This window comes from Bos grunniens, chromosome 14 (assembly GCF_055505025.1).
Source record: "Bos grunniens cultivar Pamir isolate PY7600 chromosome 14, Bosgru_T2T1.0, whole genome shotgun sequence".
Lineage (NCBI taxonomy): Eukaryota > Metazoa > Chordata > Mammalia > Artiodactyla > Bovidae > Bos > Bos grunniens.
The window spans coordinates 81,219,378-81,243,790 of record NC_141178.1 but is presented as its reverse complement, the minus strand read 5'-3'; the positions used below and the strand labels follow the sequence as shown (position 1 = coordinate 81,243,790).

Sequence of the window (24,413 nt, the reverse complement as noted above, 5' to 3'; positions counted from 1 at the left end):
TTTCTTTGGACTTTTTCCCCCTTTTTTTTCTGTGAAAGATTAGGAGAGGGGTGTGGAGGGAGGAGAGAGCCTGGAAGAGCGGGAGGCACCTCTGGCAGCGCGCCCGCTTGGGGGCCAGGGTCTCTGCTGACTGCCCCCCGACCCCTGCGGCCCTAGAGACACAAGGCGGGACCCCTCCTTGGGCAGCCAGGTCTCAGCTGCTGCCTTTGCCCAGTGGGCGCGTTGTCGGTGCTGACTTTATACTGGAGCACAGCAGGGTGGTGGCTCTGGGTGTCCACCCTCATGGGGTGCAGGGCCTGTGGGGAGAAAGGGCCAACAGAGATCCACCCCCGGGCTGGGAGGCTGGGGGAGGGGCAGGAACTGCCTGGAGCAGGGCCGGGTGGAGGGCAGGGAGGGTTCTAGAGGCGAGGACTGCATGCATGGGCAGAGCCTGGTGAGCCTGGGTGGCTGGCAGGGGCTGACCTCAGGGACCAAGGAACCAGAGGGCCCGTCAGGCAGGTACCCTCACTGATGCCCCACAGGACACTCCACAGGGGAGGACCTCCCTGAGCCAGGAAGGCCTGGAGCCCGGGACTGGACTCCCAGCTCTGCTCCTGAGGCTGGGCCAGCTGTCTGCCAGCCTGCTAAGTTGCTCCCAGCTCTAACCCTATGGACTGAAACCCACCAGGCTCCTCTGTCCATGGGATTCTCCAGGCAAGGAGACTGGAGTGGGTTGCCATTTCCTCCTCCAGGGGATCTTCCCGACGCAGGGGTCGAACCCGCATCTCCTGCACTGGGGTCCCCAAGGGCGAATAGGAGAGTGCGGGATTTTCTTTAGGAAAGCCCGGGTGTGGAGGGGAGGAGGTGACTCCGGGTGAGGACCAGACCGCGCGGGCGGTTATGGCTGCAGGCGCAGAGACGGGCCTTGCAGGGGGAGAGACCGGGCTCAGCTCTTGATGCAGTGGGGATTTACAGCCAAGGAGCAGGGCGGAGGGGGTGGGGGCAGTCAGTGGATGGAAAATACCTAGCAGGAGGTATCAGGAGTAGGGAGAGTCTAGCTAGATCCACCTACCAGGGTTCTCGCTGGAGGCAGGCCGGGTGCTCACACCTCACCTGGGAGAGAGCAGAGGATGAGGACCCTGAACAGAGGCAGGGGGCGCGGGGCAGGGGACAAGGAAGGGGGGGTTGTTCTTGCTAGAACTGCACTTCATGAGGAAGAGCAAGGATGGACCCAGGAGAAGGTTCTGGAGCCCGGCTAAAGTTTGGCCCAGCAAAGGCTCTTTGTCAAGGGCATTCCAGGAGGAAGGCATTGCAGAGCCTCAGAGGGCTGGCCTGGCTGCGACTGGGAACTGAGGGGGCTGGGGTGGGCATGGAGGGGGACAGAAAGAAGCAGCCTGGGTAGCAGAGCAGGGGCTGGGCTGCTGGGCCCTGGGTCAGGCCAGTCCTCTCTGGGGCAGTAGCAGCAGCCTCCTCCCCAAAGGGTCCAGGCTGGAGCCCGCGAGCCAGAGTGTGCCAGGGGCCTGGGTGGTGGGATGCCGAGGCCCCCTCCCCACCGACTTGCCATCTGTGCTCAGGAGGGCTGTGGCCCCGGGCGAGCCCATCTCTGCAGAACGCCCGGCCAGCCCGCCCCTCGGGTCCCCCGCCTCGAGTCCTGCCTGGGCCCGCAGCGCCATCTGCCGGCGGGACGGGAAGGCTCGGGCGGAACTGGCCTGAGGCCCCTGGGGAGGGACGGGTACCCTGCGGAGGCGGGTGCGCGATGGTTCACAGGCCTTGTGCTCACCCTGGAGTGAGCTGTGAGGGCCTGGTTTTGAACCTGGCTCCACTGTTGGCTGCTGTGTGACCTCCAGCCAGTTCCTGACCCTCTCTGAGCATCATCCCAATCGCAGGGAGGTGAGCTCACCCGGCCTCCAGATTACTATGAAAAGTGGCCATGAGGCTGGGAGCCCACACGCGGCAGAGGTGGTCCCCCCCGGCGCTGAAGGTGCTCTCCAATTTCTGAGAGGTTCATGGGGAAAGCAGGCAGGCGGCATGACCCAGTCGGGGACCTGCAGCCCTGACATCTCACCGTTTTCAAACATGGTGAAGGGTAGCACGAGATGGACAAGGATCAGACCCCAGGTCTCAATGTCCCCTGGGGCTGGCACCTGTCCTCACAGGAGGCTCATCCACTCCCACCCTAACATCCAGCCCTCCTTGGACCCTGCAGGAACAGGAGTCCCCCCCGCCCCCAACCTCGCCACAAGCAGCTCATCCATTGTCCATCTGGGGCTTGCTGGAAAGTTCTGTGGAAAACCTGCCTCCCTGTAATCCAGGTACATTCCAAGAGCCCAGAAGGCCCACTGGGAAGTTCTGGGGCCAGGACCCAGGAACCAACCCCCCCCCCCAGCCCCCCGCGCCGGCTCATCCCCTTGGGGGCCGGCCTCTCTCTGTACCCTGCTTTCTCCTCCCTTCTGCCTGGAGCCCTAAGGAGGGGTGGGCAGCTATAGAGAACCCCAACCCAAGGCTTCCCTCTTGGCCCCGATTCCAAATTCCTAAGGGGAGGACCTGCTTGGCCCACCTTGCCCGGTCAGCCTGGTCGATGTCCAGCAATGGCTCACCAAAAAGAAAGAAGCCAAAGGCCCTGACTTACAGCATTGCCCACGACCATGGTGTAAAGGCTCCCACACGGCTGGTCCCCGGCTGCCCCTGTGATGGATGGCATACAGAGTCTGGCAGAGATGCACGATACCGCCCTGTATACAGACAGAGACACGTAAATACCCTCTAGGACACGGGTGACAGTAAAATAGATGCAATTAGCAAGAAGTGATGGGCTTGGGGCACTTATTACGTCTGTGTTTATTAGCGTCCCTTCCGTTGTGGGCTTCTAAGGTGGTATTTAACAAGTAACCCTCAACTTGCTGAGCATTTAAGCACTGATCACACAAGTCTGTAGGCCACCAGACAGAGTGGCTACAGGGAGCCCCCCTGGAGGCGTGGGGGCCCAGCCCTGAGAAGGGTCACTGTCGACACCTGTTCTGGGAGCTTTGTGGGATCCAGTCTCCCAGGGACCCTCCTTCGGGATTCATGGACCCAGCTTTCAGCAGTCCCTCTCACGGTGCTGAAGGATGGGCGAGGGCGAACCAGGTGACTAACAAGACTGTCCCACGTGCTCCCATCAGAGTGAGCTGAGCCAAAGGCTTGGGGAAGACCCCATCCCCCAGCTGCCTGGACGAGCAGGACCCTGCCCCTCCTCACTCTCAGCCTCAGGCTCCTTCCCACACAGGGTGCGTATCCAGGAGCCCCATCTCATGGGACATCCTGAAGTTCTGCTGCAGTTAGCCCTGGTGCGGCTGCCCACCGAGTTGGACAGCCATGCTGTGTTGGGCACCCATCTCTTACCAAGCCCCTTTCGAGGAAAAGTGATTTAAGTCTCAGAACCAGCTGGGGAGGGGGCATCATCAGCCCCTGTTTCTAAAGAAGTCACAGCCTCGGAAAGGTCACCTGCCTGGCAGAGCCAGAGAGGCGGGGCTGACCCCCGGAGCAACTGCAACGCCCCCAAGGCCTCGCGGTAGGCGGTTGCTATCTGTTGACTCTCTGGCTTCCTGCACACGGCCAGGGTCCCACACGTGTGTGTCTCCAGGATGCAGGGGCTGCAGGCACAGCACAGCTGCCAGGACTCCTCGAGATCAGGGCCGGCTGGGCTGGGGGTGGGCCGCCCACCAGCAGGTCCAGACACCAACCGTCCGCTGCCTGGGGCCTCCTCACCCCTCCACACGGGAGGACCCTGGGGCCTCTGGCAGCGGAGTCTGCTGACAAGCGTCCCTGTTGGGAGCCCTGGTCTGTCTTCGGGACCCAGCTCCCCTGTAGCCACGCAATTGGACCAGGGGACAACGAGCAGGCAGCCCACTGCGGACCCGCCCAGAGGGCTTCCACCGGGAGGCCATTCAGTCCCAGCTCTGCTGCTTCCGGCATGGAGCACACAGTAAGTTACCCGTCGCTGTGAAACAAACAACCGCAGACTCGGGGACTTAAGACCGCGCGTTTACTGCCTTGCTGCCCCTTGGGTCGGGAATCCAGGCGGGCTTTAGCTGGGCCTCCTGCCTCGGGGGGTCTCCAGGGTGCAGCAGCGTGTCAGCCGGATCCACAGGTGTCCGGACGAGACAACTAAGAACCAGAGGTGGAGGGGCACGCTGAGGGCATAGGTGTACACGCACGCGCGCACACACACACACACACACGGGCTGTGCCCAGCACACAGTGTTCGATTCCACAGCCCTGTCTTTGGCAAGGTGCGGTGGGTGCTGCAAGCATTGTGACCTCAGGGGTGAGGTCAGGGCTGGCTGGGGCGGGGGAGGGGGAGCCCAGAGATAGAGCTGCTCGGCCGGGCATGAGGAGAGAGTGGGCAGTACCTCCAGACGGCACCCCAACATGGACGCGCAGCATTCAGAAAAGCCACACAGCCACGCCAGCACAGACAGGACCTCCTCAGCCAGGTCCCAGAACCCCAGGTCAGCCCAGTGCCGGGCAGGGGCCCCCTGCAGGGCAGGGCAGCAAGGGGTGGACTCCCAGAGCCTGGGCCCGGGACGGAGGGGTCCTACAGCATGCCAGCAGCCCCCTGGAGTGGGAGTTGGGGGTGGACACTGACCTCACAGCCCTCGATGTGGTGGAGAGGAGGCAGGGCGGGGCGATTGGGTGCAGGGAGAGAGGGGGTCTCGAGTTCCAGCATGGCCTTTGCCGTCACATCGCCTGTAGCTGCCGATGCTTGTGGGGACCAGCGGTGTGAGATGGAGTGGACAGATGGACAGACAGTGGGCATGCTGTCCCTCTGCTGCCTGGAACCTCCACCTCGTCGAGAGGGCGCAGCAGCCTGTTTCCTAAGAGACTTGAGGGATGTGCACAAAGGGGAGGCCCTCTGTGGCCTTTGTCGTCTGGGGTCCCTGCGCCCCAGGTGGGCACAAGGGCAGCTCTGCCTCCTGAGTCCAGCGGCAGGTCGGAAGCTGGCAGGCAGCCTCCCTCTCTGGGTCCCCAGGCCCAAGGTTTGCTGCGTGGGGACTGGGGCACGTCGGCTCTCCAGGCTGTCCCTGAGGGGGTTCCCAGGTGAGGTTCTTGCCTGTGCTTCCGTGGTCGTATCTCCCTGAGGGAGCCGCCCGACCCGCCTCAGAACACAGCTCTTCTTGCACCGTCGCTTCTGCCCGCGTGCTCAGGCCGGTCTCCCCTCTGCCGCATCCCGCCTCGCGTCTAGGGCGAGAAAACGCTCCCCCTGCAGCTGTCTGCTAACTGCGTTCCTATTCTCCTGTCTTTTAAAATACACTCAATCCTGGTCGCCGCGGGACTGGGAGGCAGGTTTGGGGTGAGACACAGATCTCGCTGGTGGCTGTGGTCAACCCTGCCGAGGCCCCTCCAGGGTGCAGGGGGGGCCAGGCTCAGTGTGAAAGGCTGAGCCCTCCAGGAGCAGCACGGGAGTGGCTGGTTTTCTGAGAGGCCATAGGAAGGAGCAGGCTTCCCAGGTAGCCCTCGTGGGTAAAGAACCCACCTGCCGATGGAGGAGACTTAAGAGGTTCGATCCCTGGGTCAGGAAGATCCCCTGGAGGAGGGCATGGCAACCCACTCCAGTATTCTTGCCTGGAGAATCCCATGGACAGAGGAGCCTGGAGGGCTGCAGTCAATAGGGTCACAGAGAGTCAGCCACAACTGAGAGACTGAGTACGCACATAGGAAGGGGGGCCTTCCAGGAGGGGCGGTGTGTGTACTGAGCCCCAGTGGTCACATCCCTGGGATGCAAGCTTTGGAGTCGGATCCGGTCTGAACGGACGCTCTCCTGCAGAGGCTGTGTGTCCTGGGATGGGTCGCTGAGCCTCTCTGTGTCTCAGCACCTCGTGGGGTTGGTGTGAGGACATGGCACCTGACACAGGCCCATCCTCGTTGGCAGCGGTGGGGGCGCTGGTGAGGTGGGTGGTGGGCCAAGTACAGCCCGGGAGAGTCCCCTGCTGACCACACAGTCACTGGTCCCCAGAGAGGCAGACGGTGGGGAGGGGCAGAGGGAGCTCAGGCTGGATGTGGCCGGGGAAGGGGAAGGCCCCACACTCCAGGCAGGAAGGCCAGCTGGGAGGGGAGCTGAAGGTAGCAGCTCCAGGTGGCCGGGAGGACGCTGTCCAGGGCTGACCTTGGCTCCTCCCAGGAGCACACCCCCAGCAGCATCCACTCACTCGGTCAGTCACTGGGCCTTCGCCCAGGCCCTTCCCTGGGACATGTGGGGGACCCAGAGAGAGATAGCCAGCACACCTCCAGGGGGACTGGAAAGGAAAAGGCCCAGGGGTTGGTCAGTGGAGCCGCCAGGGTTCCTGTGAGTTCAGCGGGAGCCAAGGAGGGCCATCAGTCATCAGGGAGCCAGGGGACACACCCCCTACTCTAGGATGCGCTGACCATGGCGAGCAGGCTGAAGGCGACTTCATGTGGCCCCCACAAGGGGTCGAGGAGGACGGGGAGGGGAAGGACACACGCTCTGGGCAGACAGAAGAGCGGAGGCCCAAGGTCAGCCAGAAGGGCTCAGACAACTGACCCGGTGTGGAGGCTGCAGAGGACAGACTGCCAGGATCCCAGTGAGCTGGAAGGGCTGGACCCAGAAGAGCCCAGCAGGGCTGATGGCTGCTCTGGACACATCACTCTACTGTTCTTTCCACAAACGTTTGCTGAGTCCCTGCGAGGAGTGCCAGGCATGGTTCCAGGTGTTGGGGACACAGCTGGAAACAAGACATGAAGAGCCCTGTCTCCTGGCTTGCATTCCGGTGGGGGAGACAGCAATAAACACCAGACAGGGCCCAGAGAATCATACAGTGTTACAAGCTGGAAAGGGGCGAGGGAGGAAATCGACCGGTCAGTGTGGGGCGAGGGTCAGATTTTAAAGAAGCTCATAGAGAAAAATACAACTGAGCAAAGAAGTGAAGTGGGGGTGAGGGGCTGAGCCGAGCAGCGCTCTGGAGGGAGGGTTTCACCAAATAGGAACAGCCAGTGCAGAGGTCCTGAGGTAGAAGTGTGCCGGCGGGTTCAGAAGTAGCGGGAGCCCTCTGCACCTAGGGTGGGTGGACTGAGCAAGAAAAAGCCAGAAAAAGGGAGTTCCCTGGTGCTCCAGAAGTTAAGACTCCGAGCTTCCACCGCAGGGGGCATGGGCTCCATCCCTGGTTGAGGAAATAAGATCCTGAAAGCACCAAAGATCCTGCATGCCACAGGGCATGGCCAAAAAGTGAAAAGTAAATAAATATTTAAGAAAAAAGAAATAGTAGAAGGAAATGAGATGGGGGGTCATTTTTGTTCTTATTTCTTTTGTTCTTGGTTTGTTTTTTTTAGCTATGTTGTTGTTCAGTAGCTAAAGTATTTCTTATTTAAATGCAGTAAAATTCACCCCTGTTAGTGTCCAGTTCTACAAGTTTTTTCTTAATTAATTCAATTTTCTGGGGGCCATACTGCACGGCATGTGGGATCTTAGTTCCCTGACCAGGGATCGAACCTGCGCTCCCCGCAGTGGAAGTCCCAGTTCTAGACTGAGACTCATCGAGAGTCCCAAACTCTTACAGTGGTGCAGCCACGACCACACACAAGCTATGAAACGGCTCCATGCCCCCCTGCAAATTCCCCGTGCCCCTTCTCGTAATCAATCCTCCAGCAACCCCACTATCCCCAGAAACTAGTGATCTGTTTTCTGCCTGTATAGTTTCACCTTTTCAGAATGTCACAAAAATGGGACAAGGCCGCACGTCGCTTTGGGGGTCTGGTTTCTTTCACACAGCGTAACGCATGTAAGCCTCCTCCATGTGGCCTCCTCCGTCAGTCACTCCTCTCGTTACCACTGAGTAGTATTTCTGTGGGTCCTGAAATAAAATGCAGTTTTTGGTGCATTCACCAGTCGAAGGACATTTGGATTTTTTCTGTTTGGGGTTATTATAAAGCCACGGTAAACATCTGTGTACAGATTCTTGTGTGACGTTGTCATTTCACTTTGGTAAATGCCTGGGAGTAGAACAGCTGAGTTGGATGGTAAATGTAGGTCTTACTTTCCAAGAAAGTACCAAACTACCCTCCACGCTGGGTGTACCATTTTGCATTTCCGTGGGCAATGATGGAAACTCTAGTTACTCTGTCTTCTCACCAGCACTTGGTATTTTCTGGTTTTTCTTTTCTCCATTCAGGTAGATGTGTATTGATATCCCACTGGGGTTTTAATTTATTTCCCCCATGGGGAATGGTGTGGAGCAGTTTTTATGGGCTTATTTGCCATCTGCTTTTCTCCTTTTGTGGAATGTCATTTGAATCTTTTTACCTGTATTTTCTTAGGTTGGTTGTGTTTTGTTCGTAAGGTATTTGTATATTTCAGGCACAGTCTTTTATCACGTGTGTGATTTGCAAATTACTCCTCCAAGTCCAAAGCTTATCTTTTCATTTGTTGTAGCTGTCTTTCAAAAAGCAGACATTCTTAATTTTGGTGAACTTATTTACCAATTTTTTATTTTATGGATGGTACCTTTGGTGTCATATACGGGACTGCTTTGTGCAACTCAGGATCACAGAGATTTACTCCTAAATGTTCTTCTAAAAGTTTTAGAATTTTAGGCTTTACTTTAAGTCTGTGATCAATTTTGAGTTAATTTATGTTTGTGAAAGTGATGTCGCTCAGTCGTGTCTGACTCTTTGCGATCCCATGGACTGTAGTCTACCAGGCTTCTCTGTCCATGGGATTCTCCAGGCAAGTGTACTGGAGTGGATTGCCATTTCCTTCTCTAGGGGACCCTCCTGACCCAGGGATCGAACCCAGGTCTCCTGCATTGCAGGCAGATTCTTTACCCTCTGAGCCACCAGGGAAGCCCTAACCCTATGTTTATAGTGAGATAACTTTATGTTTGTAGTGAGATATAAATTGGGGTTTATTTTTTACATGTGTTTATCCAGTTATTGCAGCACCATTTATTGAAGAGACTGTCCTTTCTTAATTGAATTGCTTTTGTTGCACCTTTACCATAACACACGTGGGTCTTTTTCTAGGCTCTATAGTTTGCTCCATTTGTTTATATTTCTGTGCTTTCATCAATATCACACTGCACTGATTACTGTAACTTTATTACAAACCTCCAAATCAGCAGTGTCAGTGCTCCAATTCTTCTCTCAAAGTTATTTGGCTATCTTCATTCCTTTACTTTTCCGTATAAATTTTAGAAACAATTTGTTGGCTACTACAAAAAAAAATGCTTCTGGGATTTTGATGAAAATTGCATTGAATATTTAGATAAATTTAGAGAAAATAGACAACAATGTTGAGTCTTCCAATCTGTGAACATGGTGCATCGCTCCATTTATTAAAGTCTTTATGTCTTTCAACAGTATTTTATATTTTACAGTATATAGATCTTACAATTATTTGATACATTTATACCTAAACATCTCATGATTTTTAGTGCTACTGTTTATAGTACCTTTTTATTTTAATTCCCAGTTCATTGCTGGTACCTAGAAATGTGACTGATTTTTGTACGCTGACTTTATATTTGCCAATTTGCCGAATTCACTTTTTTGTTCTGGTAGGGTGTTTTTTAGATTCTTTGGAATTTTCTAGTTAGATAATACCATCCTCTCGGCCTCTCCAGCACCTCCCTCCGTAAACACACGGGGCCATTCAGATGCATACACCCAAGGCCTCTTTTCCCTTTCAGAATCTCCTCCCACATCTCTGAATTCACAAAGAACCAGTCCTACATGACGGTACCTCAGAATTCTGCCCGTGGGGACAGACAGAGGCACCCCACCACCATCCTGCTCTGCAAGTCACAGAGCAGCCAGGCCGCCCTGATGCCCAAGGAGCACACGGCGTTCATCGAGGAAGCCTACAGTGCAGGTGATCCCCGGCCCCGGGACTCGTCCCAGCAGACCCCATCAGTCCCTCCACCTAAGGAAGTCCCGGGAACGAGGGCCAGAGCAAGCCCACCCTCCAGGACCTTGGGGTGTCAAAAGGCATGGATCTAGTGCAGCTTTCAGCAGGGCCTCCTGCGCATCCTCTTTGGCCTCCTCACACCTCCTGAGACACCATCGGAAGCCCCAGATGCCCTCTCTCAGCCCTTCCCTCCACACTCCTCCAACACCTTTCACACCCTAGAACCTCAACTCACACCTGGCCCTCTCACTGGAATGCTTATCCCCTCCTTCAAAGGATGACCTGCCTTAATCCTTGTAGGCAAAGCTAAAATGCCACCCTCTCTGGGAAGCCAGTCCTGACTGCCTTTCTGTCTTAGGATTCATCACCCCTCCACTCTCTGTGTGCCCAGGGCCTTTTAGACAACTTCCCCACAGAAAGTCCGCTGATACTGGGTAGGGCTCTCCTGGGCTGGAGGCTCCTTCAGAACAGAGCCGGGCCCTGACTCCCCTTGGAGCCACGCACATAGTCTTACAATAAATGAACACCACTGAATGTTGGGTGACTGGATGGAGGATGAAGCGGTGAGGAAAGAACAGATGGAGGGATGGAGGGATGAATGCTTAATTTATCAACAGATAAATTAAGGGTGGGTGGATGGGTAGATGAATTTTTAAATGGGTGAATGGTGAGTAGATGGATGGATAGATGGATTTAGGAATGGAAGGTCGGATGGACCGAAGGTGGATAGATGGATAAATTTATTCATGGATGGACTGATGAATGAGCATAAGGATGAGCAGGCAGGTGGGTGGACCGGTGGATTGATGGATAGAAAGACATGGATAAATGGGTGCATGGACAGATCGACGGACACATGGATGACAGACGAATGGGTGAATGGATGGGTGAAAAGGAGTGAACCGATGAATGGATCGAGTACTGCACGAGCGAGCGAGAATGCATTCCCTGCTTGCTTTCTTGCTTCTGATCTTCCCTTGAACCTCAGAAGGACTGGCAGAGCGGTTAGGAGCCCCAGGATCGCCCAGCGTGTCCCCAGCCGAGCCCCGCCCCGCCCCACCCCGCCCGTGCCTGCCCTACCCCGCCCGTGCCTGCCCTACCCAGCCCCGCCCCGCCCCGCCCCGCCCCGCCCCTGCCCACCCAGCCCACCCCGCCCCGCCCCGCCCCTGCCCGCCCAGCCCTGCGGGTGCACCGTGGCCCCCACGGCGCACCCACCCTCACTCCTTCTACCTCAGCCACCTGCTTCAAGCTGCTCCGGGACCTCAGTGTTTCAGACTCCCTCCACCTGAGATACATCATCAAGAAAATCAAGAGCATGGCGCACGGGGCCCCCAACCTGGTGCTAGAAACCATCCACGACTACTTTGTAAACAACCAGCAGGTGGGAGCTGTTAGGGCTCTTCAGGGCGGGCGTGGGGAGGGGAGGGCAGGGCTAGACCCAAAGCAGGTTCAGACCTTGGTTCCTCCGGACAGCAGAGCCGTGATTTGGGGCAAGTCAGTCTCCCCATGTGTCCAGCGAGCCAGCAGGGGGAGGGTGGAAACTAGACCAACATGTGTGGATCATCCTCTGAACAGTCTCTATAGACTATCATGATTCTCAGAGATGAGAAGGCTGAAACTTAGAGGAGGGAAGTAATTCGCCTAAAGTCACAGGGGAGGGATGATTGGGTGGATGATTAGGGTTAAGCTCTATCTGGATTTTTTAATGAATGGATAGATAAAAGAATAAATGGATGAACTGGTAGAATGCTCTTTAGACCCCTGGTAGTTCCCTGAGGATGGGGACAAGTGTTTATTCATCTGTCTCTGCAGAACCTAGTTCAGGGCTGTTCACAACGGTGTTGCTGCATGGATGACCAAATGTGTCCACTATGCTATCTCCTCGCTGGCCTCTTTACGCGCCGCCCCCTAACTGCTGCTCCCACGGCGACTCCCCACTTAATTAGACCCAACTTGTCCCTGAGCCTGTGTCCACCCTGCCACCCACAGATCTCCACCCGGCACAAGTTCCGGCTATTCCACGTCCTAGGGGCAGTCATTGGAGCCACTGAGTCCCTGGAGGAGACCTGGGAGAAGTCCTTCATGCAGCTGGCCCTGGAGAACATGACCAGGTCCACGGTGAGTCTTCCCCACCACCCACCCCCAGCAAATAGGCCATTCCACAAAGGCTTCTGAGGTGCAGGCAGCTGCCCCGGGGACCCAAAGAATGCTGGGAATGCCCAGCCTTGTGGCTGACCAAGCGATTCTGCCCATTTTCTCATTTTCTTACCACCAGCCCCTTCAGAGGGACAGCCTCATGCACTCACTTTACAGCAGAGAAAGGTGAGTCTCAGAGAGTTCTTGGCCGGTCTGTGCGTCCCACCCATTCCCCAGGCAGTACCTCAGCCCTTGGCTGCCTGGCTCTGGGTCCCCGCCTATTGAAGACCACAGGCTTGGACCTGGACCGCACATCCTCCAGCAGGTGGGGGCAGGCGCTTCTCTGGGTGCACAAGCTGGTCCAGGACTCACAGGGAGAGCAAGTGCCTCCTGGCGCCTCCATCCTGCATGACGCCTAGCACATGCCTGGCTCCATTTTAGGCTCTGCTGGGTGGTCCTGCATCCTTTCAGTCCAACTGCTTGGGTCCTTTGCTTCTGGAAGACGCTTCCCTGATTCCCCAGGACATCGTCCCCTGTGTTGCTCTGTACTAGGCTTCAGGAACGCCTGACTCTCAGACCCAGAGCTCTCTATAGTTCCCCATACTCTCATCCCACCTCTCTTTTTCCACCTCTCTGTCCTTCATTCTCCTCTCTGAGGAGCCATCATCTTCCAAATCTTTGACTGCATTTTCTATGCATATCCATGAGCCTTTAACTTTCAAGAGATCTTGGTCTTTGTCCTCAGAAAGTTCCCATTTCATCCTGTTAATAGCTTCACAGATGCAGTGTCTTCTCTTATCTCTCAGGATATTAAAGGGACTGTTTTGCTTCCAGTTTTCTCTCTCTGTTTGGCCTCTATTTCCTCTGAGTAGCTTTTCTCTGGGTTTCATCAGGTTTGTGGTTGTGGCTATGGTTTTGATCCCTATCATATCCGTGGCCTTCTCTGTGTGGCCATCTGCCTGTGCTTAGGAGCTGCTGAGGTGCTCTGGGCACACAGGTGGGTGATGAGATTGGGGGTCCACCGCAGAGTTATGAGGTGAGCCCTCTACTGTCCTCCACGTGTCCCTTGTCCCCATATCAGCACCTCAGTGACGTTCCTCTCGGGCCATCCAGATCTCCCAGGGAAGACCTGATCTGGGGCTCAGCCCCACGCACCAGAGTGGAGAACCTGACCCAGGAAGTGTCTGTCCCCTGCACTTGCAGGCCTGTCCTCCCCCGCCAGAGACCCTCAGCCTGGCCTCTCCAGAGACCCTGTGGGTGTGCAGGGTGGAGATCTGGGCGCTTGACTACTTCGCACACACTCCGCCCTCTCCCTGGCCTCCCTAGCTGTAAGCATCTGGGAGACACACGCCCCAGGATTTCTACCAGACCATGTGTGGTGTCGGTGGAGGCCGGTTCTCAGCTTGCCCTACCTCCAGCTTAGGGCTCAGCCCAGTTACCTCACCCAGAGGGGTGACTATCACCCTCGGTAAAAACCTCCTAAATGTAGAGTACTTGAGGTCTATTTCCTGAAAGAGCAAAATCAGATTCAACCCACCATCTTAACAAGAATCCCTCATAGTCACCCTTTCAACAAATCATAAATGATATAACGATTTCACATGATGACTCAGACAGCACTGAGAAAAGCCCTGGCTGTGGCAACACAGCGCCGGACAGTCTGATGCTGCCCCTCGAGTAGAGTGTGGTGGGCCTGGTTGGGGTGCAGGGAGGGCGAGGGGGCTGGCCAGCTGGGCCTCTGCCCCCAAGACGCTGACACTGACTCCTCAGGCCAGAGATCTCGGGACCGAAGCAGAGACTCTGTTTCTGAATCCCTGGTGGTTAAGACTCCAAGGCTGTGATGTTGTCCTGAGCTCTCAGGAGTTCCGGAAAGAGGTGACATCGAGTAGAGCCTTCAGGATGCATGTCTAGAATGTAGGTGTTGGAGCAAGCTTTCAAAATGGACTAGCGTTTGGATAGACAGGACGAGTGGGCACTGTGTTCCAGGTGGGAGACACAGCATATGTGCAAAGGCTCAGCAGCAGGGATAATGATGATGGGTTGCTGGACCAGGAAGAGGCCCAGGGATGTGGACATTCACGTGTGATCCTGAGCCCTGGGGACGAGCCTCACCTTCACCCGCCCGCTCTGCGAGTCGGGCTTCCTCAGCCTCAGTTTTCCATCCAAAACCTGGGTTGACAGTAGCTATCTTGCCCACCAAACCAGACCCTGTGTGTGAGATGTCAAGGCTCCATCTGACCACCCACTCTTCCTTTCCGCCCCCCGCCCAGGAGCTGGAGGAGGCCTACCAGGACGCGGCCAGCAACGTGCTGGTGGCCATCTGCAGGCACTCGTGGCAGGTGGTGGCCCGGCACCTGGAGACTGAGGTCCTGTCGGGCGTCTTCCCGCACCGCAGTCTCTTCTACGTGATGGGCATCATGACCTCTGATGGTATGTCCTGCCCGCGGGGCCTGGGCCCAGCCACCCTCTGTCCGCAGGCTAGCAGGGGGCGGGGCAGGCCGTGAAGAGAGCAGGAGGGGGCCGGCAGGGCTGCTGACCTGTGGGACACACTCGGGACTGAGCATCAGCTGCACAACAGGGAAGCCAGCCAGATGGCCCCAAGCTACGGCCCGGACACCCCCACGGCATCTGTGCTGCCCGTCCCGACGAGGCCACGCTCCTGCCCTTGGCATTTCAGCTGCCTGCCTGGACACAACCAGGGCGGAGCAAGGAGGTTTCAGGAGGAAGGGCTGCCCTGCCGTGGTCCGTTGGTTCCCGGCAGACAGACAGGCCGAGCTCACAGAGACTGTGCAACAGGCCTGGGCACCCAACTGCACATCGCAGGCCCGGGAGGTCCATATTTCTGTGCCTCCTCCGTAGCTGCTGCCTCTGAGCCACTGGAAGGGCCACCTTGGATAGTGGGGGGTCTCTGAGGACCCCTGGGGAGGACTCATGTGGGGAGGTCTTACCAGGATGAGGCTCAGCTAACACTCTTTGAGTTCCTGTCGTGTGCCCGGCTCTGCCATCACGAGCTCACAGCCTCGCCAGGGAGGCAAACTCCACCTCTCATTCATTCATTCACAAGCATGAGCTGAGCTCACTGCTGCCCAGCTGTGGGGGTACTTCTGCCCTGGTGGCCATCAGGGAGGACTTCCCAGAGGAGGCAGCCAACTCTGAGCCATGCCTTGCATGCCATGAGTAGGGGTTTGAGGAGGAAATGGTGTGAGCACACCCTGGGGCCTTAGGGAGGAGCTAGTCAACAGCCTTAGCCAGAGAGTTGAGGTCAGGGGGAGAAATGGGTGTGGCGGTTCTGCTGTCTCCAGGGCGACCCAGAGGGGAGGCCTCAGAGGCTGCGCTTGGGAAGAAGGCTGGGAGGAGGCAGGCGTTAGCTTGGCTCGGCTTTGCACCCCTCCCCTGGAGCTGACAGGCTGGGTGGAGGTCCCTCTGTGCCTTGGGTCAACTCTGAGATCCCCCCAGAACATTCCCTTAAGTGGCCCCTCTTTCTGAGGTTGGGTTTCCAGCCTCAAGCATAAAGGCTTTCCAGCGCCCCAGTGTGCCCTTCCCTGGGCTTTGTTTTCCCACGGTTGAGGAGACCCAAGCACGTCCCAGGGGACCATGCCCAGAGGGAGCCCTCTGTACCACTGTCTGAGCCTGAGGCCCAGAGAGGGAAGTTAACCCATCTGAGGTCACACAGGATGGATGGCAGGACCACGACTCCAGCCCAGCGCTCTGGACACCCAAGTCCAGCTCACTATCCTGGAGCTCACCTCCCCCAAGGAGCCAGACAAACACAGGACAATGTAGTCCTGACTCAGTCATGTCCAAGGGATGGGGGAGATGGAGCCCAAGACCCAGCCCCAGCCATGGACACAGGACCTGGCCTCCAGTGACCACCACCTCCACTCTCTCCCTCAGAGACTGTCTTCAAGGAGGGAGAAAAGGCTGGCTGGGAAGAGCAGCTGGCCAAGGTAGGGAGGGAGCCCAGCCACGGGGGCCTTCTGCAGGGATGGATGGGGGGCGAGGGTGGGCACCCACTCAGCCCTGGGAGGGTGGAGGAGGCTCAGGATGGGAGGCGGAGGGTGGGCAAGGCTGGTACCGAGGAGCAGCAGGGTCCCTGGGGGTCAGGACGTGAACTTGTCTCTAGACACCTGGCACAGAGCAAGTGTCCAGCGCACACAAGGCCTTTCCCGCCACACAAGGCCCTTCCCGCCCGCCCTGGGGTCTGGGTCCATGGCTGAGGGGCCCAGAGAGGATGCGGAGGCCAGACGGGAGAGCAGAGGGATGAGGAGGAGGGCGGTGGGGACTGAAGTTGTCACAGAGAGGACGGGTGTCACACTGCTCCCACTCCAACCACACACCACGTGGCTGGGAGAAGGGACGTTGGGCCCTGGCAGGCCTGGATTCAAGTCCAGATTCAGCCAACCACAGCTGTGTGTCCTGGGTGCCTACTTTGCCTCTCTGTACCTTATTTCCTCCTCTATCAAATGGGGGTGAAAGTGCCAACCTCCAGCGCTTGCTGTGAAATGACAGGAAGTGATCTACATGGTGTCTGGCACTGGGTGTGACAGACAGGAAGCCCTCACTCACTGCATTAGTTATTATTATCATATAGTAGCAGCAGAACAGTTGTAATTAAGTAGCATTTAGTGGAAATAACACCGCTAGTAGCAGCAATACAGGTAATTAATAGAAAAATAAGACAGAAAATCACTAAGTACATAGAAGACTTCAACAACATAATTAACCAAATTGATCTAATTGACGTTCTTTTCGAATGTAAATGGAACATTCACCAAGACAGATCGCTTGCTGGGCCATATATCAGGTTTCAATAAATTTAAAAGGATTGAAATCAAACGGAGCACATTCTCTGCCCAGAACGTCAATTAGAGATCAATACCAAAAATATGTCTGGAGAAATTCCAAATATTTGGAAATTAGACAACACTCTTTTAAGTAACCCACAAACCATAGAAGAAATCACAAGGAAAATTAGAAAATATTTTGAAATGAATGGTAAAGAAAGCACAATATGAAAATTTGGAAATTTGGGGGACTCAACAAAAAACAATGCTTAGAAGAAAATTATATTTGTAGTGCCCATATTAGAAAAGAAAAAAGATAAAATCTATCATCTAAACTCCATTTTAAGGAGCCATTCCCCAAAGTGCAAACTAAGCCCAAAGTAGAAGAAAGAAAATAATAAAAAGTAGAGGAAAAATCAAATTTTTTTAAATGGACAAACAATAGAGAGTGAATAAAACCAAAAGTGGGTTTTTCAAAAATATTAATAAAATGATAAGCTCTTTGATAAGCTGATCAAGAAAATAAAAAATATTCATTATCAGTAAAGGTGGAATATCAGTGAACAACCTTAAAACATCTGGAGAATGTTTGGGTAATAAAATATGATTCCAATAAATTAGGCAATTTAGATTGAATAAACAAATTCCCTAGAAAACACAAACCACAGAACTGACAAGAGAAGAAACAGAGGATCTGAGTAGCCCTGGATAAAAGAAATTGGCGTCATATTTTATAAACCTTCCCACAGGCTTCGCTGGTTAATGCTATCACAAGTTAAAGTGTCAGTTGCTCAGTCGTGTCTGACTCTTTGGGACCCCAAGGACTGTAGCCTGCCAGGCTCCTCTGTCCACGGGATTCTCCAGGCAAGAATACTGAAGTTGGTTGCCATTCCCTTCTCCAGAGCATCTTCCCAACCCAGGGATTCAACCTGGGTCTCCTGCTTTGCCGACAGATTCTCTACCGTCTGAGCCACCAGGGAAGCCCATCACAATTTAATGCAGAAATAATACCAACTCTGTCCAAATTCTCTCAGAAAATAGAGGAAGAAGGAACACTCTTGAAACCATCTGATGGGGCCAGCACAACTCCAACACCAAAGCCGGAAGAAAACATTACAAGAAAGCTACAGACCAATATCTTTTATGAGGATGAGCTCAAAAATATTTAGCAAAAGATTAGCAAGAAAAATCTGCCTTTTTGTTCACCCGCCTGGAATCTCTCGCATCCCAGCCCTTTGGGGTTTTTACAGAGACCTTGTTAATAGGTGTGATTCACGAAACCGCCGACAGCTGATAATGAAAGTCCACCTGTCACCCTCTCTGAAGGTGCAGAGGTGGGTCAGAGTTCCAACCGTCGATCCAGGATGGGTTCTCCTGGCAACTCGCCCTCATCCTGGGTGGAGAGCCAGGGGCTTTCCAGAAGTGGAACCAGGCTTCTTGTGAACAACAAAAGACCTTTACTGCTCTCATCACTTAGGAAAGGGTTTCAGAAGCTCTGTGCCAGAAGAAGATGAAGACCACGTGTATATTTTTATCATAAGTCCCAGCGTCACATTGAGGAAGGCCCTTCACAGAGCAGGAATAGGAGGGAACGATCGTCTGTGGAAGCCCAGCCACTCACACACCTAATGATGAGTGAGTGACGCCTTCCCACTGAGATCAGAATGAGGCAAAGAGGCCCACGGTCTCCACTTCCGGTCAACATTGCACTGAAGTCCTAACCAGGGCAGTAAGCTAAGAGACAGGTGAAAACAGATGTACGGATTACAGTGGAAAATGAAAAACTTTCTTTGCAGACAACATAATTGCATACACAGAAAATCTCAGTTTTTTAAATTCTGGAACTATTAATTACTATTAATTACTAATAATTGAATTTAGCAAGATCTCAGGATATAGAATCAATATGCAAATGTCAACTGAATTTCTGTGTACTAACAATAAACAATTGGAAAATAAACTTCTAAAAGACTATGATGCAGTCACATTTAAAACATGAAAGACTCAGACAAATTTAACAAAATATGGGCAAGATCTTTACAAAACACTGCAAAAAGAAATTAAAACCTAAATAAATGCAGATAAATGATCATGGATAACAAGAGTCAATAATGTTAAGATGTCAATTCTAAAAATTGATTTGTGTATTGCCAGTGTGATGCCAACCAACTTCATTATAGAATTAAATAAAATCTATAATTTAAAATTTTATATGGAAATTTCAAAAGACCTAGAATAGCCAGAACAATCTTGAAAAAGAGCATAATTACAAGAATTACACTAGCTGACTTCAAGATTTCCTATATAGCTACAATCAACAAGATAGTGAGAATTGACAGAGATAGAATAGAATCGCCAACATAAAACCACACTTACGTGATCGATTACTTTTTTATTCATGGTACCAAAGCAATTCAATAGGGAAGGTCTTTTAAACAAATGGCTCTGCAACAATCACCTATCTGGGGGGTAAAAAGGAACTTTAATGCCTGCCTCGAACCATTCACAAAAGTTAATTTGAGATGGGCCCAAGGCCTAAATATTAAAAAACAAAAAAGCTTCTTGAGGAAAACACAGGGGCAGGTAAATATTTCTTGGAACCCAGAAATCACTCAGCATAAAAAATTTTTTAAATGGATGAATTGGATTCTATCTGAATTAAAGCTTCTGCTCATCCCACAATACTATGAGGAAAGTGAAAAAGGGGACATCAGAGACACAAAGAAAATATTTACGAGACATATCTCTGACAAGAGATTGTATCCAGAATAAATGAAGAACTCTTCCAAAAATCAGGGAGAAAAGACTAACAGCCCAACTGCAAAAGTGAACAGATTTAAGTAGGCATGTCACAGAGGAAGGCAGATGAATGACCAAAAGCCAAAGACACAACCGTCAGCATCTTGAATCCTCAGGGAAATGTCAGTTAACATCCGGGAGCAGCCTCTACGCACCCACGGACAGACCTCATAGGAGAAAGAAAGGCTCAGCCAAATGCTGGTGGGGAAGTGCCCGCTGTAGGTGGGATGGGGAAACCTGCTTGGAAAACTGGCATTTTCTTATACAGTTAGGACTTGGGAGTTCTACTTTTAGGTACTAACCCCAGAGGCACGAAACACTCATACACAAAATTACGCACAGAAGCATGTTCCCAGCAGCCTTATTCCTAAGAGCCTCAGACTAGGAACAACCTGTACTAGGCAGACTCATCCCCTCCCAAAGACCTGAAATCAATTACTTACTCACCCACCGAGGAAACTGGAGAAAGGAGAGCGAGTTACACTGAAGCTGAGCAGCAGAAATAACAAAAGTCAGAGCAGAAATAGAGGCGTCAACTTGAACAAGCGTGCAACAGCACGGCGAATCTCAAACACACACTGAGGGAAAAACACCAGACACAGGGCTTCCCCGGTGGGTCCGGTGGTGAAGAATGGCCTCGAAATGCAAGGGGCATTGGTTTGATCCCTGGTCCGGGAAGATTCCACATGCCCAGGAGCAGCTAATCCCAAGTGCCACAATTACTGAGACTCCTCTCTCGAGCCGGCAAGCCGTAGCTATGGAATGAAGCCCAAGCTCCTAGAGTCCGAGCCCCGCAAGCAGAGAAGCCAGTGTGGTGAGAAACCCGTGAGCCACAATTAAGAGGAGCCCTCAGCTAGAGAAAGCCCGCTCGCAGCGGCGAAGACCACAGCCAAAAAATGAATCAACACGTCTCTTTAAGAAACATCAGACACAGAAAAGCACACGTCACACGATTCCAGTCGTACAAAATGCTAGAAGAGGCAAAATTAACCTTATGGCAGGCGAACTAAATCAAACCGGCCTTGTGGGATGGAGATTAACTAGGAGTGAGCATGAGAGAGCTTTCTGGGGCAGTCAGAAATGGTCCAGATATTGACGGGGTGAGACATGACTTTGCCGACAAAGGTCCGTCTAGTCAAAGCTATGGTTTTTCCAGGAGTCATGTATGGATGTGAGAGATGGACCATAAAGCTGAGCGCCGAAGAATTGAAGCTTTTGAACTGTGGTGTTGGAGAAGACTCCTGAGAGTCCCTTGGATTTCGGGGAGAGCCAACAAATCCATCCTAAAGGAAGTCAGTCCTGGATATTCATGGGAAGGACTGATGCTGAAGCTGAAGCTTCAATACTTTGGCCACCTGATCTGAAGAACTGACTCATTGGAAAAGACCCTGATGCTGGGCAAGATTGAAGGCAGGAGGAGAAGGGGGCAACAGAGGATGAGATGGTTGGATGGCATGACATTTACTTCATGTCCATCGATGACTCGATGGACGTGACTTTGAATAAGCTCCGGGAGTTGGTGGTGGACAGGGAACCCTGGCATGCTGCAGTCCACAGGGTCACAAAGAGTCGGACACAACTGAGCGACTGAACTGAACTGAGACATATGTACGTTTGTCAAAATTCATTGCACTACACACTGATGATACACGTGTCTCACTGTACGTTAAATAGACCTCAATATTAAAATATTTTCCAAGCAAGAGTACTGGAGTGGGTGCCATTGCCTTCTCCAATTAAAATATTTAAAGCTTTAAAGAAAATTTTGGAAACAGATGTGTTTCAAATTTCAAAATATTTCAAAATATAAAAAGAAATATGGGGCCCGCCTTATATATTCTGTAAACATTCTTAGCAGGGTCTAGGACTGATGCAGAATCAGATAGATGACTATCTCTGCTACAGAAACATGCAGAATTCACACTAATTCCCATAGTGTTGTAGCAGTTTGGGCTCCGCTTTGGCCACCAAATGCTGGTACATGATGCCATGAAAAAAAGAGACACCGAAGGTTTGGGGGAGGGGACAGAAGCCCCTGGTGCTTCTGGAGAAATTAGGAGCTTCCGGGAGGCTGGGGTTCCCTGGGCATTCAGCAGACACCCGTCCTGTGGGCATATGGGAGAGCCACCCAGGTCTTGCTGCACCCTAGCAAATGGACCAGATGTGGGGCACGACTGAGGCAGACAGGTTCCTCTGGATTCTGCCCTGGTGTGCGTGCAAGCTAAATTGCTTCAGTCATGTATCTGACTCTCTGCAACCCTATGGACTGTAGCCCATCAACCTCCTCTGTCCATGGGATTCTCCAGGCAAGAAGGTGTAGGTTGCCATGCCCTTCTCCAGGGGATCTTCCCAACCCAGGGATCAAACCCGCATCTCATGCTTCCTGCATTGGTGGGCTGGTTCTCTAGCACCACTGGGAAGCCCTGGAGGAGTGGAGCTGGCCAATGTGCAGTGAAAGCATTAGTCACTCAGTCACGTCCCACTCTTTGCCACCCCATGGACTGTAGCCCGCCAGGCTCCTCTGTCCATAGGAATTTCCAGGCAAGAGTACTGAAGTGGGTAGTCATTCCCTTCTCTAGGGGATCTTCCCAACCCAGGGATAGAGCTCAGGTCTTCTGCATTGTAGGCAGATTCTTTACCATCTGAGCCACGAGGGAAGCCCTAGGCTAGAGCAGTTTCCATTTCCAGGTCCAAGGGTGCATCACCAGAGGGGGTGCAGACAGTCCTGCCTGCAGAGGGCGCCCTTGTCTCCGAGTATGGCCCTGCTACTGCTCCTTTAGGGTAGATCCCAGAAACGGAATTAATTGGGGAAATGGATGCATATAAACTATAAATTTTAGTTACCATTTCCCAAACCTGCGCTTTAACGTGATCCAATCACCTCCAAAATGTGATGCTTTTACTATTTCTCAATCTTGGCCAAAATGATACATCATCTTTAATTTCCATTTCTTAAATATTAGTAAGGTTGAGTTTGTATATCTCCATTTTTAACTGGATTGTCATCTTTTTCTTATTGGTTTATAAAGTGCTCTTTATCAATGATATTAACTCTTGGCAACAGATCACAGAAAGAAAAAAAATTACTGTGTCTTTCAACTTTATGGTGATTTGGCTAAACAAACTTCTTGAAATTCTTATCTTCACATTTACCAATCCTTCTTTTAAGGTATTTGTGTTGGGAGCATAATTAAAAGGAGTCTCTCCATCAGAAAAAAATCTTAGGACCAAAATCTTAGACGACTTCTATTGTGGAAACCAGGAACACTGAAAATAGAGAGGCTGTGTATTTATCATCATAAAATGATGCAATGTTAGGGCTTTTAGGACTTTATGTTTAGAAGGGACTTCTCATTCATTTATTTGATCATTGGTTCATTCATTCCTTCATTCAAAAATACTAAGAGTGTCAACTACTTGTCGGGCACTGTTTTAGGTACTGGGGAGACATCCATGAGGAAACAAGACCAACCTTGCCCCCAGGCACCCACACTCTGGTGCAGCCACCTTGAGGGGACACGCCACTGGGCCTCTATGACAGCTGAGCCCCGGCCCAGCCCTGGGGACATGGTCAGGCCCCTGGTTTCTAGCCCCTCCTTGAGAATCTTCAGGGAGGGGCAGCTTGAAGAATGAGTTTCTCGTCCCCAACAGCGAGCAAACAAGTCAGAGAGCAGGCCCTGGAGCCTCAGGAGAGGGAAGCAGGGAGGAGGACGGGGAGTCAGGACCCCAAGTGGTTAGGGGCGGGCCAGGCTGGGGGAGACTCACAAGATGGAGACAGAGACCCTCTGCCCGCCCACCCGTCTGCTTACAGATGGCCATCAAGTCGGTGCCGTTTCTGAACAAGGAAGGGTGGTCCAAGGAGCTGCTGGGGGCACTCACGAGGCCCGACCGGACACAACAGGAGCAGCCCCCGGAGAAGGTGGGCCACCCCCACCCCTGGTGCGCACCGCACAGGCCCAGGGGCTCTGTCCATGGGCCCACACCCAGCGCAAGCCCCAGGCCCCCGAAAGAAACAGAGGGCGGGGGCCAAGCGGTAGGACTTGCAGCCACACCCTTGACGCTTCACCACCAGGCCAGCGATTGCTGGTCACAAAGCAGAGGGGTGAGGGGGCCTGCACGGGGGAAGTGGCAGCCTGCCCAGTGGACAGGGGTGCAGAGAGGGGGTTCAGGCTCAAGACAGGAAGCTGAACGCTTCCCCAGGCCTTCCTGTTCATCTACTATGGGCTGATGCTTCAAGCCGAAGAGAACGGCACCAACGTCAGGACACACCTGAAAACCCTGCTGGAAACGTCCCACCAGTGGCCCAAGCAGAGGGAGGTAAGGCTGTGGCGGCCACTCAGTGCCAACTGTTTGACCCTGACCACGAGATTAGCCTGAGCCTGGCCACACTCTAGGCCCTGACCTGAGCCCTGACCCTTGTCCCACTGAGCTGTGACCTGAGCCCTGACCCTGGTCCCACTCTGAGCCCTGACCTGGTCACACTCTGAGAGCCCAGACCCTGGTCACACTTTGAGCCCTGACCCTGGTCACACTCTGAGCCCTGACCTGGTCACACTCTGAGAGCCCTGACCCTGGTCACACTCAGAGCCCTGACCCTGGTCACACTTTGAGCCCTGACTCTGGTCACACTCTGAGCCCTGACCCTGATCACAGGATTAGCCTGAGCCTGGCCACACTCCAAGCCCTGACCTGAGCCCTGACCCTGGTCACACTCTGAGCCCTGACCCTGGTCCCACACTGAGCCCTGACCCCCGTCACACTCTGAGCCCTGACCCCGGTCACACTCTGAGCCCTGACCCTGGTCCCACTCCAAGCCC

General features: G+C 53.4%; 1 protein-coding gene and 1 long non-coding RNA gene across 3 annotated transcripts in view; one reads left to right on the top strand and one right to left on the bottom strand.

The window, feature by feature from the left end:
• Positions 1–2,721, bottom strand: LOC147359744 (uncharacterized). The gene is made up of 3 exons (XR_015141178.1): positions 2,609–2,721; positions 1,052–1,092; positions 1–296 (listed from the first exon to the last, which is right to left on the bottom strand). It is a non-coding gene; the product is annotated as an uncharacterized LOC147359744 (long non-coding RNA).
• Positions 2,722–4,324: 1,603 nt separating this feature from the next.
• Positions 4,325–24,413, top strand: part of LOC147359743 (maestro heat-like repeat family member 5) — a 59,312-nt gene continuing 39,223 nt past the window's right edge. For both annotated transcript variants that reach the window (XM_086337550.1, XM_086337549.1), the window contains exons 1-8: positions 4,325–4,469; positions 9,660–9,841; positions 11,113–11,258; positions 11,867–11,995; positions 14,284–14,443; positions 15,908–15,960; positions 23,408–23,515; positions 23,797–23,913. In XM_086337550.1, coding sequence (XP_086193676.1) covers positions 4,390–4,469; positions 9,660–9,841; positions 11,113–11,258; positions 11,867–11,995; positions 14,284–14,443; positions 15,908–15,960; positions 23,408–23,515; positions 23,797–23,913 — 975 coding nt within the window. In that variant the 5' untranslated portion in view covers positions 4,325–4,389. The remainder of the gene's footprint in view (positions 4,470–9,659; positions 9,842–11,112; positions 11,259–11,866; positions 11,996–14,283; positions 14,444–15,907; positions 15,961–23,407; positions 23,516–23,796; positions 23,914–24,413) is intronic.